General features: G+C 32.7%; 1 protein-coding gene across 1 annotated transcript; it reads right to left on the bottom strand.

Moving 5' to 3' along the window:
* Positions 1-16294: 16294 nt before the first annotated feature.
* LOC128921330 (cell death protein rpr) lies at positions 16295-17099 on the bottom strand. Its single transcript, XM_054228556.1, has one exon. It carries the CDS (start codon positions 16614-16616, stop codon positions 16416-16418), a length of 201 nt encoding a protein of 66 aa, XP_054084531.1. The 5' UTR covers positions 16617-17099; the 3' UTR covers positions 16295-16415.
* Positions 17100-20289: the final 3190 nt, after the last annotated feature.

Genomic DNA, 20289 nt, shown 5'->3' with positions numbered 1-20289 from the left:
GTGTCGATATCTTATCTCATTTTGACTTGAATGAGTGCTATATATTCTTCAATATTTATATAAATATATGTCCATACATATATGCAAATGTGATACAGTAATCCCCGTTTAAGAACAATTCACCGCTTAAGTGCCTTTCCCCCTTAAATGCCTTTAATATTTAGGTCACAAATAAAACACTGTTTGCAATTTTCCTCTTTTAAGTGCCTCTTAATATTTTTGACATTGAAAGCGCAGAGTATTGTCAAAAGGAAAACATATACATACATAGTTTTGTAATGATTTTTTTTTTCATATTAATTGCTATTAATAAGAAATAAATGTGACTTTCATTCTAAAAGAAAAAAATAGTAGATCGAAGAATTTGAGAAAAAGCTTTGTAAGTACCTCGAGGCACTTAAGCGGGATTCATTTAAGTGTCTTTACAACTTAAGTGTCTCAAAAGTCTTGCATGTTAAGAAGGGACACTTAAGTGGGGATTACTGTTATTAAAATATTTAAAATTGTGTAAGGTTATGGTTGACCCAGAACTTACCGCTTATCAGATTCGTAGTACTACAAAACAACAAAAATATATGTACATACAGTGGCTCACAGCCAACGTGATGCAGCAACAAAATGAAACATCGCTTAGCTAAAAATCATGTTTATATTTCGAAATTAAAAACTTTTACTAATGTATTGATGTATGTTTGTATGTATGTTTAATTTTTTAAATAAAAAAACGCAATAATTATTTTTTTTTTCAAGCATTAAGTAAAAACATATTTATATACCGGAATACAAGCTCACAGCCAAAATGATGCACAATTTTTTACCGTTAGCGGCGACAACTTGGTAGCGATTTTCGAATGCAAACTAAATACCGTTATAAATATGAGCTATTCTGAGATAATATTTGACAGTTTTAACATTTTAATATTGTCATTTGTGAAGTGTAGTTCAAAATGGGTCGCCAAACAAGTATTGAGGTGCACGAGTTAATCTTGAAGCAATATAAAGACGGAAAAAGTCAACGTAAAATCGCGGAAAGTGTGAAACTGAGTCAAAGAACTGTTCAGCATATCATTGAACGTTATGTCCGGGAAAATCGTGTTGCAAATCAAAAGAATACGGCACATAATAAAATGTTTAATTAAAGTGATTCTCATTGGATTGTATGGAAAATACGAGAAAATCCCCAATTAAGTGCTCCAATTTTATGCAGCGAAGTTGGAAAATATCTGGGGAAGCAAAGTCACCCGGAAACCATAAGAAGAGTGCTCTGAGAAGTTGATTTTTATGGATGCACAGCCCAAAATTAGCCATACATCAATGCAAAAAATCGAAGTTCAAGGTTGAAGTTTGAAAAAGAACATTTATATAAGAGTGAAAGATTCTGGAATACCGTATTTTTTACAGATGAAAGTAAAGTCAACCTATTTAGATCAGATGGAAAGAGTTATGTATGGAGAAGAGCAAATGCTGTGCTACAACCGCAAAATCTACGTATCAGATTATACTTGCTTTAATATTTTTTATACGGTTGCAACACTTTGGCTATGAGCCACTGTATGTACATGCATAATTTATAAACGCTTATCACAATTTAAGCACTAAAAAAAAAACATAAATAATTTATACATACAGTGAACAAAAAAAAGTAAAGAAGGGCTATGTTCGGTTGTGACCGAACATTTTATACTCTCGCATTTTATTTATTTAACATTATTATTATTATATAATACACAATTTGACCCACATATTCATCATATATATGGTATAAAGTCCATTGAAAGTTAGGACCCTAATATTAGGTTAGAAGCAACGAGGTCCTCATGTACGATATATATACTATGTCAAACTATAAATGCAGTATTTATGCAAAGTTCTGTTCCGATATCTTCACTAGTGCTTACTTTACATATTGTAAAGTAAACTACAAGTCGACTTCAGAGTTCTGGTATATAGGAAGTAGGCGTGGTTGTGAACCGCTTTGGCCTATTTTTACAACATATCATTGTGATGTAAGGGAAATATTACAAACCAAGTTTCATTGATTTTGGTCGAGTAGTTTCGGAGATATGGCTTTTGACCCATAAGTGGACGGAGCCACACAAAATTTGGGTGGATCCCTTCTGTACCTTCTTTATAATGAAATTTAAAGTTTCTGGTGTTTTCCCTTTCTGAATTATATTATTTTTAGTCGTTTTCAACATAACCTTTGTATGGGAAGTGGCCGTGGTAATAATCCAATATCCTCCATTTTTGGACTGTATATAGTAGTACCTAAAAGAAACGATTCTAGAAAGTTTGGTTGATATAGCTTAAGTAGTTTACGAGATATGTACAAAAACCATAGTAGGGGGCGTGGCTACGGCCCACTTTCTCAAAAAAATTACATCCAAATATGTCTCTTTCCAGTGCGAACCTTTGTACAAAATTTTACTTTTATAACTTTATTTATGACTTAGTTATGGCACTTTATGTATTTTCGGTTTTCGCCATTTTGTGGGCGTGGCAGTGGTCAGATTTTGCTCATATTCGAAATAATTACACAATTTACATAAGTTATAGCGTGCACAGACGGACGGACGGACGGACAAACAGACATCCGGATTAAAACTCCACTCTTCACCCTGATCACTTTAGTATATATAACCATATATCTAACTCGTTTAGTTTTGGGTGTTACAAACAACCGTTATGTGAACAAAACCATAATACTCTTGTAGCAACTTTGTTGCGAGAATATAATTATTTACGGAAGTTCAGCTTAAGAAAATATAATGAAATGTCTGTGGAAAAATTGAAAATGTGTATATCGATTTGACTAAATTGGATTTGGTTTAATTAATAAATCTTCCAAATATAATGCTGAACTAGTATTTATTTATAACTTGAAGTCAGAACCAAATTTTCAAATTTCAAATTTTCAAGAATTTACAAGTTTCCGAGGTGAAGAGAGACTATCGTGGGTTTATCGTTAAAATTAAATAGGAAACAGGTGAAGTTATCCTCAAAACTAGTTGAGTATCAGTCAGTTTCCTGGGGCTATAGACAAGTAGGAAAAATAAATCATTTCGGTGTAAACTTCAAGTCAGTGCTTACTTAAAACCAAGTTCTTCAAAACCTGAAACATCAAGCGGAAATGTATGTGGAGATAATAAGTCACGTATAGTCTTACAACTATTACATTTATGCTTGAATAAACATGAAAAATAACGCTGCAAATGGCAAATTGTCTAAAGGCATGCACTTCAGCAATTAAAATTAATGATGTTATGCATTCATTATCTTAAATACGGCGCGCATAAGTCAAACGACACGAGAAGCTAACGAGCTTAATTCACCAAAGAACTGGTGGGTGAACTGCAGGATATCAAAATACTTTGAAGGACAGCTAAATGAAAACGCTACGCTCCAGAACATATTTGATTGATGACTTTCCACGAAAAATCTGCGAGTAACACGCAAGAGATGACATAATGTGCTCATACAGGATACAGATAGGTAGTGTCGGTGGTTTGAGATAAAGTAGCGCCGCTGTTTTAATTAGCGGCATGGCATGCATGAGCGGATGTTTATCGGTTCTTCGATTATATCGATTAAATCGTTTTATATCGATGTTATTAAGTTGAACAGTCGTTATTATTGCTGACTTTGGGCTGATCATAATTTCTGAGGCCGTAAGTTGCTAGATATGTATATAAATATACACAGACTAGCTGATCTCGCAGGAGTTGTCCTGTAAATTTTTTCAATATAATGCAGCTGGATAAACAATATTTTTTGTCACTATTAGTGGGGTTTAATCACACAGTTTCGGCGAATGAAGATTGCGAGGCATAATCATGACAATGATGATGATCCAACTTTGAGACGCAAAGGATGCGGCGGCATCCGCCGTTTTCCAATAGAAATAATAGAAATTCCACCGGATAATTCACTGCTTCGTCTTCATTTCAACATGATCGATCGATTTGTATTTCGGCAGCTAAAATTGCGCGTGCATTCAACCAATCGTAGTTAATAATAATAATTTTAACCAATGTTCGGATAAACATTCGTGATGAGTTCATCTCTCGTTGAAGTAAATTGACAAATGGTAGGTGGAAACGATATCAAATCATTGGAAGTATCAACCGGAATTTGCCTATTTCCAATTCTTAGCAGTTCTTCTGTGTAGTTATCCTGTTACAGGAACACTCGCATATTCATATTCAATCAAACCGACACAAATACGATGACTTGAGACATGCGTTCAATTCATCCGCCGCTGTTAATTTCTAAATAACAGGTTTGTAAAAATCTAACAGTATCATTACGGCACCAAAGCGACGATTATTATTCCACAGATCTTTCATTGTTCTGTCAAGTGCTTCTAGAGTGAACTCATATCAGTTTACAAATCTTCAACACTTTTGCCATAGCTGATTGCGTTGCAAACAGGTGTTTCATTGATTTGCATGTTTAACGGAAGCTTCGGTGCCGAATGTGCCGTTCTTCCACCTTCTAGTAGCGTTGCAGCAATTCCAGTAGATGCGAGAGCCAACGCAATGCCATTTTGAGATCGTATTGTTGCCAAAATCAATGTTATCAGGAACATTTTCCCAGTTCCACCCGGGCGCATCAAGAAAAAATAGTCCAATGTTTTCATCATTGACAACGTTCATCAATTCATCATTGGCACTATTTTGCTGCTCATTCAATAATGGAACATTTCTTTGTACTTGTATAGAATAATGTAACAACCTACCAAAATTGCTAATTTTAACATTTTAAATTAAAACACTTTTCACACTGTTTTTTCGGCTATCGACCCCCCTTATATAATTGAATCATGTTCAATTACAATTATCAATATATTTTAGTATAATTTCAAAACATTTCTTAACAAAACAACAATGACAACCCTCTAAATATTTTATTTGTATGGGAAAAAGAAAATGGTATTTTTTAGAGGTTTCCAGGCAATTATTCGAACTTTTCTCACCTTTTAAACGTTCTATAGATCTCCATGAACATTTCAAGACTAAAATTAGCCAAATCGGTTGAGGCGTTCTCGACTAACGAACATCAATTGATTATTATACATACATATATTATATTTCCCCCCGTTTTTTACACATTTACCACTGTTTCTTCGCTCCTATTGGTGATGCTATATGCTATATATATAGCCTTCCTCGCTAAAAGGACTATCCAATACAAAAAGAATTATTCAATTCGAACCAGTAATTTCGGAGATTACCGCGTTCAAACAAACAAACTCTTGAGCTTTATAATATTAGTATAGATTGTCTCTCTTTCATGCTCCCGAAACTCAAGGAACAGATTTCTTGTTTGAAAATTACTTGAGGAAGAGAGCTTTATCTTGATTCGTCTACTAGTGCAATAGGTAGTTGTGACCTTGCCTCCTAACTTTAAGTCTGTTTACTACTGCCGAAGAGATCGTCCCTACTAATCGCAATTTTAACAAAAATTTCGACTACATATTCCATTACCATGAATTAAAATTTTTACCACTTCTTTTTAGTCTCCTCTATCTCTCTTCAAAATAAAAAAAAAATCTACACTTAATTCCACTCTTATCTATGCATTTCCATCATTTTTACGACAACGCAACACAGCCATAAAAACGCTAATTTAATTAAAAGAAAATGCAATCAAAATCTTCAAACCACCAGAAAGGGTAGGACTAAAGGAATTTTGTACATTTACACAGACAGAGTGCGAAAGTATAACGGTAATAGAATCGTAGCAAACAACAACAAAAACAGGAGCTGTTAGTGACAAGAAAGCGAGAACGAAATGATACAAAACAGTGAAAGTAGCAGTTAGTGACAATTTTAACGAGCTCCACCGCTGACACGTACCGACTACGGCACAGCAATGCGGCGGTAAGTCAAGCACAGCAAAGCTTCTGCAAGATGGTACACAAAGCGGTGGAAGACACTAAAAAAACTAGCGAAAAAATGGCTGCAATGTGTTGCATTGCTGCACATTTATCATAATTTCACACGCTGACGGAATGCCAGCAACAACAAGCGCCTCAGCTGGAGTTATAGAAAGCCAGTAAGGCAAGCAGTGAAGTCAAGTAAGCTGGTTTTGTGTCCCTGCTTCAGTTGTATCAGACTGTGGCAGCATATTGTTGTTGTGCGCGTATTTTTTATGCTGCGCTTTTAAATTTCTATCTTTCTTTTTGGTGCATTGTTGCCTTGAGTTCTACTCATTTTATGACCGAGGTGTTGCCGCGCTCAAACTTCTTTGTGGGCCGTGAGTTTAAGTGCACGCGTATAATGTAAGCAATGCGAAAAATTGCATTTTTCTCCATTACGTTTACCACGTAGTTTTATGACTGGATTTTTTTCAAGTAACAGCAATAAACAATGATAAGCCATTAAAACTATGTATTCATAAACACACCTACTTTTCATTTGTTTTCCGCAGTGCGTTGCGAGAATTTCGCTTGCCAATATTATTTTTAGCATATTTTGTGGCGCTGAGACATTGTCAACATTGCTTCCTTAGCCTTATACTTTGGCGGAAAGACACTAGGGTGTGTCAGTGTTGTGTCTTTCTTACCCCTCTATTACATATATATTCAAGGAAATATATTATTGAGGAGTATTTTTTTATATAAAGAAAGACATACCTCCTCTTTATCAACTATCAAAAATTACCGTTATATTTTTCAAACTGAAGCATACTTCTGAGGGTATTTCACATTAAAATACCATCCTTAATTTTTCATGTTCCTTAAGAATAGTTAGGAACTAAGATTGTAAAACCACAGTAAAGTATTGTGCTCTTCAGTGATATTTTAGAAAAATGTAAACTTTGTTATGATTCGGATCGTGTTTGGTCCAATCTGAAGTATTCGACCAATATCAATAAAATTTAGTTTGTGATATTTTCCTTGGATCCCAATGATATGTTGTGAAAATAGGCCAAATCGGTTCACAACCACACCTACTTCCTGTATACCAGAACTTTGAAGTCGATCTGAAATATGCGTATTATATAATATTAATAAAGCTAAATAAATGAAATTCGAGAGTATAAAATGTTCGGTTACACCCGAACTTAGCCCTTCCTTACTTGTTTTAATTATTTACTTGCGTTATAAAATTTCATACATCCGTAAAAAAATTAGTATTTAGTCTTTTTTACATATGTGTGTATGTATGCATCAAAAATATTTTGTTTATCTAATACTATTGCTTAATGCTCACATTATACCTTTATATATAAACAGTTATTTTATTATAAAACTATTTTTTTGTTTAGAAACCATCGAGACTTATCACAATCGCTTTGATGAGAGAACAAAAATGCTTGATAATTTAAGGTTAAATATTACGAATACCAAAATGCCACTAAAAAACAATGAATGAAAAAAGAAAAAAATTAAGAACGGATATAATTAAAGAATACAGCAAAAAAATATAATAATAAACAATGAAATTAAACCACAGAAACAAAATATTACATATTGATGTAATAATTCGTAGAATAATGTCAGCAGGAGACGCCAGAAGTTTTTCCTGTCATCTCGTTGCCGCTCCTTCTCCTGCTCCTGCAGATAAGTGCGTCTCAATAAGGCCGATTGATTTGGTATATAGAAAGCGCGAGCCATTTCGGAGACTGATGTGGGTCGTGCGTCTCACTTAGTGTTTTTTTTTTCGTAATTAGAAAGAGTCTTTTAAATCGTTTTTTTTTTAATAATATTGGGTCCACTAAAACTATTCACTTATTAGTTTTATTTCAAAAAACTTTTTCAGGTTTCGATATTTTTCACTTTAAAATCACGACTTCTAATAATTTTTGATGAAATTCAGCCTTTCAGCTTGTAGTTTGTAAGATAAATAAATATGTATATTGATTGCTGATGGCCCTATATATATGCTGATGGCCCTATATATGCATATGCTATAGCCAATGTAGGAATTGACTACGTCCAAGAATGAAAGATAAGATTACGCCATTCGTTCGCTATGCCGTGATTAACAACACAAAATAAGTAAACAATTCAACAATTAAATTGCAGCACCAAGTGATTATCATGTGATCTTATCTATAATAAAAATAGACACTCACACTTGAAAATTACTAAAAAATTACACGTGTCATCGGGGTTTCAAAAAAATATTATATACCGAATTTAATTGAAATCTGCCGAGTAGTTGAGATATGGTTTTTGACCCAGAAGTGGCCACGCCCATTTTCCATTTTGTAAAAAAAAATCTGAGTGCAGCTTGTTTTTGCAATTCCTTCTGTAAAATTTATTGTTTCTGACGTTTTTCGTTAGTGAGTTAACACACTTTTAGTAATTTTCAAGTGTGAGTGTCTATTTTTAAAAGTTCGCCATAGACAAGAACACATAATAATCATTTGGTGCTGGCCTGGACTATAAGGTGCATGCAAAAGAACCTCCTAAACAAGCTTCCGAAGTTTCTATCGAGTCACTATCACTATGTGACGCCTTTCACAATATGAGATAGAAATGAAAAAAGTCATATCCTGAAAGAAAAAAGCTATATTGCCGATTCGCTTCGAGAAAACGCGAATAACTTATTTTTTCTATCAACATATATCTTATAATAATAATTTATTTAGTTTTGAATATAAATTAAATTAATAAATAACTTCATATTTATATATGAACTGAATTGTTTACTTATTTTGTGATGTTAATCACGGCATGGCGTAATCTTATCTTTCATTCTCGGACGTAGTAAATTCCTACATTGGCTATAGCATATGCATATATAGGGCCATCAGCATATATATAAGGCCTTCAGCAACCAATATAATTATTTATCTTACAAACTACAAGCTGAAAGGCTGAATTTCATCAAAAATTATTAGAAGTCGTGATTTTAAAGTGAAAAATATCGAAACCTGAAAAAAGTTTTTTGAAATTAAACTAATAAGTGAATAGTTTTAGTGGATCCAAATATTATTAAAAAAACGATTTAAAAGACTGTTTCTAATTACAAAAAAAAAACACTAAGTGAGACGCACGACCCACATCAGTCTCCGAAATGGCTCGCGCTTTCTACATACCAAATCAATCGGCCTTATTGAGACGCACTTATCTGCAGGAGCAGATGACATTATTCTATGAATTATTACATCAATATGTAATATTTTGTTTCTGTGGTTTAATTTAATTGTTTATTATTATATTTTTTGTTGCTGTATAATTACAATTATATTATTATTATTAATTAATTATTATTAATTATATCTGTTCTTAATTTCTTTCCTTTTTCATTCATTGTGTTTACTGGCATTTTGGTATTCGTAATATGTAAGCGTAAATTGTCAAGAATTTTTGTTTTATCATCAAAGCGAGTGTGATAAGCAAGGTTCTCATTTACCGCTCTCTCTTTCCCGGGAGCCACCGCATAGCCTTAGCATACAAAGTAAAAGTATGTGCTTACTCTACTCCGAGTTTTGTTAGTTAAAAAACTATAGCTGGAGCGGGTACAAAAAATTAAATTCTGAGCTATGCTCTGGCGTAGCGGTAACAAAAAATTGGGAGCGGTAGCACAGCAGAGCTAATGAAAATTTTCATGTGCTCCAGCTCCCGCATGTGTTTTTTATCTTTTTTGCTATTTTCTGTCATAATATTTGAATTAATTGAATAATTCAAACAAAAAAATGTTATGCAAATCATTTTGGCACTTATTGCGTCAAGTGACTTTATAAATCTAAAATCAAATATTTTAAGAAATACATTAATAAAGTGAATTAGAATTGAATAATTGAATATATTATAAAATTTGTTTTATTATGTAAAATATTTACAATTTTTATATTACCAAAAACATTATCTATTCCAAATGTATTACAATACAAAATTAATTCAATTTCAATGCCATTTTTTGTTGTGATATTAAATATATCGGACGGGTTCGTCTTAAAATCAATCAGTATAACCCATATACTAAGCACTTTTGGATATGAAAATGTTTACTTATTTCTTTCTATTTTTGAATTACTAAAATTTTCAAATGATTCTTACATCAATTTTGAACAAATGCCTATGATTTGAAATATAATTTTTGTATTTATGAGTTGTATTGAATCTTAGCATAAAGAGATAAAATGTATCCTATGTCCTTACCCTGCTTCTAAGCTACCTCCCCACCATTTTAATCCAAATCGGTTCAGCCGTTCTTGAGTTATAAATGGCTTTCTTTTATATACTATATACAAATTTTAGATGACAGAAAACAGCAAAAAAGAAAAAAAACACATGCGGGAGCTGTAGCACATGAAAATTTTCATTAGCTCTGCTGTGCTACCGCTCCCAATTTTTTGCTACCGCTACGCCAGAGCATAGCGCAGAATTTAATTGTTTGCTCCCGCTCCAGCTATAATTTTTTACCTAACAAAACTCGAAGCAGAGTAGAGCACATACTTTTACACTGTTATGCTAAGGCTATGCTGTGGCTCTCGACAAAGTGGGACCGGTAGCAAGAGTAAAATGAAATGCTACGGGAGTAGCGTAGTTTTTCAAACGCCTTATAATGAAATAAATAATAGCAACTTTGTTGCGAGAGTATAAAAATTATGCATTTGAAAAACAAAAATAAGAATCCACTGCATATACTTGGAGAATATGTAGATGTTGAGTCATTCGTATATCCTGGCTGCACGATAACCGCTGCTGGAGGTTCCTCTGGGGATATAAGTAATCGCATAGGAAAAGCAAAACAAGAATTTGGAATGCTCAACAATAAATGGAAATTACCGGAAGGTGACGAAATTGGTTAGCACCAAGATAGTACGCAGCTGTTCTATTCTTGCCCCCTTTCCATGAGACATTTATATATCTGACTGTGCTTATATTCATCGTTTTCAAAATTCGATTACCCATATTCGCAAAGTGGGATGGTAAGCACTTTTCACTGGGCAAATTTTATCAGACATGACCTCAGTTAAAAAAACTGATTAAGAGAATTTAGTTCAGAATCTGTTCACGGTATTTTCAAATGTGGTACAATGGTCTTACTAGAGTTCTCCGTGTAAGGAATGATGGACATGAGTAAAAAATTCCTCTAATAAACATATGTATGTATAAACCATCCACTAAATAGCTTAAAGTTATTCTGTAATTTTAAGCCAAATAGAAATCGTTATCTATTATTGTTATATAGACCCGACTGTTCGGTATAGAAAGAGAATGGCTGTTATCTTTCGACATTAAATATTTAACCTCTGAAAGACTAACTTAACTAAAATGTGGTTTGAGTATAATTGACATCCCACGAAACTTAAATGCCATTTTCAGGAGTTATTAATAGTCAACACTTCTAAAAGGTTGGAAAACCTGCTATATTAGATATCGTATAGATAGCGTACTTCAACTATGTCGGACCTCGCATGTCATCCATTTTGAATTTTCAAGGAAGGATATATTCCCAACGGTCTCTATTATGATTGTAAATTTGTATATATTCTTAGAACACTTCGCAGGTCGTAACGTAGAGGCTTTAAGAATCATTTTTAAAGTTAATTCACATTCTCAATTTTTCTCTTCTAATGAATTCCTCAATCCAAGATAAATAGATATAAAATAGATATACATGTATATTAGGTCTACAACTTTGCTTCCGCCGTTTTCCAATGTTTCAAAGATGTCTCTAGGGTCAAGCACTGGTCGATTAAATCGATGAAATCGTTTTATAACGATCTTGGACATTTGTGTCAACATTAACCCAACAAAATATTTGTTGAGATCTGTTTGCATCCCAAACTTATTCGCAACTGAAAATGTCACTTTTTGAGCCGGATTCTCGAGATTTGCGGGAAATTTTGCTTTTCTTTTTTAATTCCAAGTGTTGTAAGGATTACAATTTTGCTATTTTGATTTTGTTAAATACATATGTTTTGCCTCATTCTACTTACTCCTAATTTCGCTAATCCTTACACTAAATATAATATTACATGGCATCATTGGAAGGCACGCGATTAGCTAAAATTTTCGAAATGACGAGAGCTCAACAACGTTCCATCGCTTGATCATATTCTAATGGAGATGACTAAACCGCATTACTTTCCTGAAAGGTGATTTGTGATAAACACATTTATTCCTATTTGGGTAATAAACCACCGTAGGAAATTCAAATGTGCAGTAAAACATTTCGGTAGATAGATAAGCTTTTGATAAAAGTAATAAAAATATCATTTGTATTATGTTTCAACACATATCTAATTCTATACGTTAGACGAGACATTTAGGCGCTTTGAGTCATGCCATAACTCTACTAGTCACGTCTGCAGACTTTCAAATATAATGGTGGACTGTCTTTAAACTTTTTTAATTGGTTCAGATTACGTCATTATTGTTAGTAAAACATTTAGAGATTAATATTTCAAAACAAAATGGGTAGATCACACAGGAATACTAACTCTTAATCAACTTTTAGTTAAGCTGAATGTTTCAAGTGCAGTTTTTGATACTAGGAATAGGAAAGTGTAATTGTTTGGATCCAAAGTGCTAGTACATGATTTCTTACCGGCTTTATTCATCATATAATATAATTTTTTTACATAATAATTAAATGTCGATGCGATTGTTATCGACTCAAAGGCCTTATCAACAATTTAAGAAGTAAACAAAGGAAATATATTTGTACGCACGCACCTTGCTGTTCAGAGTACATATAATAGCTTAATCACTTAATTGTTGCAAGCTTTTTAGATAATTGAATAATATATAGTTATGTATATCAAAATTTTCAAAATGGTGGAGCATTCAATACTCTGTCGAAAAATGGGTATCCCAGGTTCGTATTATCGGCCATCCCCTAACAAGAAATAAATATGTAGGTGACACTTGTTATCGCGAACATTTTCTGAGTTATTTTTTAAAATCTGTTGCGCTTCTTAAATTTATTGAAAACAGAGTTGTTAGCATCTGTTTTTCACCTTCTTACTTTCACTACGTGAAGATACATATATAATCGGTAGCAACCGAAGGCATGTTTACTTATTAAAATTGTTTTACATGAGTAATTGATAAAAATAAATGTTTTTTTTTTTTTGTTTTGTTAATCAGAACTAATTTGAAGAGCTAGTCTAATCATTGTAATGCATTAGTTAAATATCAAAGTTCAGATGTACTTTACATTGTATTGTGAAATGAGTTGTTTTATAGCTTTCCGGAGACTCGAGAGCCATACTTTTTTGAAAGTGAATATGGTAAAATTTTAATATGACTCTTAATAATAATATATTACAAATACATTAATTAATAATTGTACATGGAATTAATCAATTGATTCTATTATAGAACAATGTAATCTACTTTTTAAATTTTTCACGAATACTTACTTATCTATAGAGTATATACTATTTACCGCCCTAGTGCTAGTATGCTTGGCGCCATAAGTATAATAATATGATAATATATATAATTTAATATGGAGTTCGAGACGCTTCAAAAAGAACTTTATGTATATATGTAGGTCTATATATATATTTGTTATATTTACAAGTACATATATTGTGAAATGCTTTTCGCAAAGCTAGAGAAATACTGCAATAGCGTTGCAAAAGAGGCGCAACTGAAACTGAATATACTAGAACACATGTTCAATCAAAGGCAGTAAGATAAAAATGTGGGAAAAGATTTATACAAGGCTTTGCACTAAACATGTAATATATCTATTAACACTAAATCCATTAATTTTGTATCAAATTCTAACAAATTGTGGGTTCTTGCATGGTTAGAATGAACTGATTTCGATCAAACATGCACCCTTTTTTTCGATAACTCATATTTTGTAGATATTTCCATAATGCCACTTTAATAGTAACCTTTGTCGCTATTGGCAAAAGTTCGCTTTTAAAGTACTCAATCGATTGTTTCGAAGTTTTTTCCACATAATAAGGTATATTTTCAGCTACATTTCAAAATTTTTCTTTTACAAAAATATTCCAAAATATACATATATGCTGTCTTCGGAAAGTTCTGAAAAAAATTTCGTTTTTTTAGATAAAAAATTGGTATTTTTTTAATGCCAAATTGACAATTTTTAACCAGTCACAAAGATAGGTCATAGGTATATTAAATATATTCAAGAACACTCAGTCAGAAGTCGATCGGTCAATTTCTCGTCAGCAATTTTGAGAAAAGTCGTTTCGAGAAAAACGCGTTTAAAGTTTCGACTATAGCTGCGGTCGATCTTTAGAACGCTGCCATTCAAAAACTATTCAAGATACAATCTTCAGATGGTTCAATTGTTCACAGGACAAGTAAAAGTAATAGCAGCAGTAGTAAAAAATTATATACTAAGAAAGCAAAAAATCTTGACACCAGAAAACAGGTTATCACGTGTGTTCTGGAAATCGCGCAATTCGGATCCGATATGTTAATTCGTGCGATTTTGTTTTAGGTGTTCTGCAATTCGTTCGATTTCATTTGATTTAAAATTTAAATTCGAAACAGTTGATTTCATTTAAAAATTTGAAATTAAGTAGTTTTTATTAAAGAAACAATGTTTTTTATGGTCGATTATATATTGAACGAATGTAAACGATATTATTAAACTAGAATTGAAATGCGACATTTGAGAGACTCCTCTAATCCCCTGTCTGTAACGGATTCCACTGAGTTTTGCTAAAAACTTTTACTTGTAGACTTCAGAAGATTTCTTTTTGCTTTATGTGTTTGTTTCCAGCTATCGATTTTGGAAATACTGAACAAAATCATACCTTTAGTTAGAGAAAAGTCCATACCGTTGGTATGAATATTGCTCTGGTTAGAAGAACAGTATCAAAATTTGTATCCCCAATGATGAATGATGTCAGAATTGGATTCTTGAAAACCAGAATTTCACTTTGGGCAAAAATTTAGAATACCATGAGCAACTGGTTGCATTGATGAAACTAATGCAGCTCTGGTAAAACCCATTGTGAACAAAAACCTTTTTTTTTTTAAACAGAAAATGGTTTTTCCAATATAAATGCGATGATTCTACGAGTGAATTCTTATGGTGTTTCTAAAATTCTTCTTGACTTTCGGAAACATATAGTGAATTTGCTGCTCTTGAGGTAACCACGGCTACCCTGCATATCTGTGGACGTTCTTCCCCCATATTACTAACTTTCTGTCCCAAAACTTGAATGCTCTCAACGACCGCGAAGATTCTAAACAGCCTGTAAGTCTAGTTATGTGATTCCTGCTTATATCACTTTCGCTCTCCAATCATATTTTATGTACTTAAATCTTTGGATTTTAGGGTCTACCATAGCACAATAATTTAGTTTGATTTCGACTTATGCGCTTCTGCCGAATCAGCATTGAGAGCGGAGAAAAATTTTGGTTTGTTTTATTTTTAGCATAAACTGTTTTTGAAATTCAATAGGAATTCAAACTAGGTGGCAGACTTTTTGATGACATTTCTTTTATAAAATACTTACTTTTAATTAATTTTTATCACAAAATATAATAATAACTGTAAAAGTTTTTTAGTTAGCTTTAAATTCGCTTGGATTAATGCTGATATACATATATGTATTACTTACTTTTAATCGTATTTTACTTTAAATTCGCTAAAATTTAAATAAGAAAATATGTTTCATCATTCATTTTTTAATTATTTATTTGCGTTATAAAATTTCATACATTCGTAAAAAATTTAGTTTTTAGTCTTTTTTTACATATGTGTGTGTGTATGCATTAAAAATATTTTGTTTATCTAATACTATTGCTTAATGCTCACATTATTTCTTTATATATAAACAGTTATTTTATTATAAAACTATTTTTTTGTTTAGAAACCATCGAGACTTATCACAATCGCTTTGATGAGAAAACAAAAATGCTTGACAATTTAAGCTTAAATATTACGAGTACAAAAATGCCAGTAAAAACAATGAATGTAAAAAGAAAGAAATTAAGAACGGATATAATTAAAGAATACAGCAAAAAAATATATAATAATAAACAATGAAATTAAACCACAGAAAATTATATATAATTATATAGAAATTATGTATTTTTACTTTCGTTTAATCTGAATAATTTTTTGTTGGCTATCGTTCAGCAGCTAAAGACTTAAATGTAACAGGTTTATTTTTTTCTTGCATTCATTGTGTATTACTCACTTCGCGGGCATACTCGAAGTGTTAATATAAAACGCCTGTGTAGTTTTTGTTGTATTTTACGAGTGAACAGGTTAATGACGTTGAAGTCAACAACGTGTCCGCTGTTTGCTGGTGTCTGAGATCTTCGTTGGCAGTTTGTTGTGAAATTACTTTCTTTCGCTTGTTGAAATACCGCAAGTACCTGATGTAATACATTACGGTCACGACGCGTAGTATAGGATTAAAAATAAATTTAAACTATTTATTTTTTATATTAAAATTGTTTGGTGGTTTGTATTTTTTGTTTGGCTAGTTTGCGGTTTGGATTATAGAAATCTCGTTGGTCGACAACTGCCCATAGTACGCCGCTCAAACAGCACATATTGATGTAATAATTCATAGAATATTGTCAGCAGGAGACGCCAGAATGTTTTCCAGTCATCTCGTTGCCGCTCCTGCTCCTGCTCCTGCAGATAGGTGCGTCTCAATAAGGCCGCTTGATTTGGTATGTAGAAAGCGTGAGCCATTTCGGGACTGATGTGCGACGTGGGTCTCACTTAGTTATTTTTTTTTTTTTTTGTAATTAGAAACAGTCTTCTAAATTGTTTTCAATAAATGTAAATCTTTTCGTTTCCACTAGAACTATTCACTTCTTAGTTTTATTTCAAAAAACTTTTTCTTTTTGGTTTTAAGTGTTTTTGATACTTTTCACTTTACAATCACGTCTTAAAAAAAATCTTGAAATTCACGTAATTCTTCTCGAAGTAACTTTCGTTTATAATTTGTGCGCACAACCTTTCAGCTTGTAGTTCGTATGAGAAATGAATAACTGCATGCTGAGCGTAAGCATTTTATAACGCTCTCCTGTTTTGTCTTCAAATTTTTAGGTAGCAGCTCTCACGAGAAAAGTAAAAAGAAAACCATAACGCAAATGTATCTTGATGCCGCCGCGTAAACAGCGCACGCAATTGACAACAAACCAGTGCGACAGCACCACTTCGAGACGGGCCCATTATTTTTTCCACATTTCTGTTGATATCGCTCATTCGCATTGTCAGCACATGTTCAACCAATTTTACCTACTCATGCCGCATGCCAGACTGTTTTAATGCTTAGGTATGCTCTCTTTGTCTCTTCTTGAGTACTCTCTCACAAGCAGTAAGTATATTCTCATTGTGCTTGTGCTCTCCATTGTGTTCTGTAGTGTTGCCATTATTGCAAATGAACTGAATATCAACTCTGCTCAATAGCTTTATTTCACGTGTTGTTTGTCGTGGAAAGTAAAAACCACTTATTTTGGAAATTTTAAGTTATTGAATGAACCAGTTGATTTTTCGAATTTTAGTGCAAATAACTTGAATGACATTAAACCGGATTTAGAGAAAAAAATCAAAATAAAACTTTAAATTAAGATTTTTATATTTTTGTGGAATATTGACATCTTTTCAATTCAAATATTTTTGTATTTTTTACATGGAGTTGAGACACTTCAGAACAAGAATATATTTAAGGGGATATGCATGTGTATATTGAATAATTTCCCCTAAATATTCTTGTAGAATTACAAAAACAGAATATAATAGCTTCAAAGATTCATAACTTACTTCCTTGGCACATACTTTCAGACACAAACTCATTTTAAGATTTGAAAAGCACTTTGGAGTATACTTTCAACAAAAGCAAGTCTCAGCGGTTTCAAACCTGTTCTCATATATTTTTGAACAACAGGCTTACAAAGGAGGAATTTATAAAGTTGTAGTAGCCTTTCTTCCAATTTTTACTAAAAAGTGTACTTGACTCACAAGTGCTTAACTACGAAATTTGTGGTATATATTTATATTCAATTGTTGGCAACCCTTATTATGCTTAATCGACTGATAACGTTAAAAAAAAAAAACAAATATATTACTGTATATAGGCATCAAGTCTAATTTTTCAATATTTGGAACTTTGAAGTACTCTAAAACCCAAAAATAGCTCTCAGTTGTTAATTATAAAGTAATTCATTATTAAACAACTGACAAATTAGAATATTAAAATAATATTTTTTCTCTCATAGTCATACATACACTATATATATACATATATATATATATATATACTATATATTTATATATTTACGTGGATAACCTAGAACCGTTATAATATCTGACTAATCATTGTATCTTAAAGAAAAACAGTTTATTACTTGCGCTCAGTGTCTCCTTTCTCACTCTCTCGTTCTCGCTCTCACTCTCTCTGTCTCTATTTATGTCCGCCTCTCTAAAATCGTTGTACACGCTCTCCGACTTCTTTGCACTACATTTACCGTTTTCTTTAGCTCTTTTTAAAGCATTTCATGCCACTTCGAGGGTTGTTCTGTCTTTTTTTACCTACTACTAACAGCCGAAATTAAATTCACTATGTATTGTGTGAACATGTAATACCCATCGGCTGGGTATTTCAGTATTATGTGTCTGCCTCTTTGGAAGCGCTGCCTGCCGACCGCTGACCTTTTTTCGGCAATTTAATTTGCTCTTTATGTTATTTTATTTTCCGTCTTTCATCACAACGTGCACCAACCTCAAGAGGCGTGGCCTTATCAATGTTGTAGCTAATACTGTTAGCATGCTTTCCTCTTTGCTTCTACACATTGGCTTCCGTTTGCTATTTCATTTCGACATGTTGACGCAACCTTGGCTGCCGTCGAGCATAGTCTGCTGCAGGTCATGAGGTTTTTTGGGTTTTGTTTGACGCTTAGATGGTTTCCGCCTTCTCGCATAAACGCACAACGGTTCATTGTAATCATATGCGAGTATGTTTGTATATATAGTTGTGGGTATTGTAAGTTTTACTTGAAAATTGTTTTGTATTGCCTTTCTGGGTGGAGCTATGTGGTACAGTCTTTTCAGGAATATAGTTTTCTTTGCTACTTTCGAGGCACATTGGTGTGTATATATGTATGTTCACGATAATGTTCTTATAACTGGTTTTCCAGCATTTGATAAGTTACTTGTTGTTGTTATTTGAGGCATTTTGCGTTCACTACGTCTATCTACTTCGCTCTTTATTACTCAAGCCTCAATTGTTGTAGTGCCATTTATAAATCTACTCTTATTGCTGCTATGTGCCTGCCTCCTATTTTTTTTCGTTTTTTTTTTTTGTGGTACTTGTTACTGGCGATGAATCATCGTTATGGGTGGAGCTTCTTTCGTTGCACATAAAAATCACTGTGTTTGTGATGAACTGAAGTGTATCTACCTTTTATGTTGTTTAAGGAATTCAAAATGGCCACTTAATGGTGGTTGATGTTGCAGAAAGTTAGATATGAAAGTATTAATGTGCAAATCTAGATATATCCACTTACATATATTTATTTATACATATATACTGCATACCCTCGTAAGTATATTGATAGTATACTACAATTTTTTACTATGAACTGTACTAAAAAAAATGTGTAATTGCTTTTACTGATTCATCATTATAATCTTTAATAGATTGACCTGTTGTGCAAATGTGAGTTTTATTCCAAAAACACGTATAACAATTGGCTAAAAAATCGGCTTAGTCAGCTCAGTCCATCAAAATATGGACCAAAGCTAGAAGCTTAAAGGTTGAGTCAAAGCGTTTGTCAAACAACTAGTTGTGTATGCAACTTGGTTATTATCGTTTGTTAAAAGCTCCCACTTCGTCGCTCGTTCGTGAATTTTTGACCAAAAACCAACACTGTAATGATGCTCCAGCCCCCAAGAGATGGTTCCGTGTGACTATGTCCAAAAATAAAGGCAACCTTAGAGATCCGTCGGTTTAGAAATGTACTTGAAATCGTTGAAAGAGCCGAAGGTTTTCCCAAAAATCGAGTTTGAGAAGTGTTACGACGACTCATCATGTCCTGAGTTGCCAACTTGCGAATATGCCATTTGATACGTTCATTTATCAAAGATTTTGGTCCAGTACGCTTATATTTTTTTGTATTCCTCGGGGTTTCTAAAAAGTTTCGTATGTTTTTTCGATACTACATTACTTCAGCAGTATTTACATACATTTTTAAAACATCTTTGTTCATATTCTCAGTCTTGATCTGTTCTTTTGACGAAATCAGGTTCCAAATGGCATTTTTAATTAAAATGAAAGTTAGTTGTTGTCTTTATATACATAGAAATATTTTTCAATTATTGCTTACATCCTCGTTGTTTTTATAATTCCAATAGTCGAGAT

The sequence above is a fragment of the Zeugodacus cucurbitae genome, chromosome 4, assembly GCF_028554725.1.
Source record: "Zeugodacus cucurbitae isolate PBARC_wt_2022May chromosome 4, idZeuCucr1.2, whole genome shotgun sequence".
NCBI classification, from domain to species: Eukaryota; Metazoa; Arthropoda; class Insecta; order Diptera; family Tephritidae; genus Zeugodacus; species Zeugodacus cucurbitae.
The sequence above is the reverse complement of the archived record's forward strand: the minus strand, read 5'-3'. Positions and strand labels throughout refer to the sequence as shown.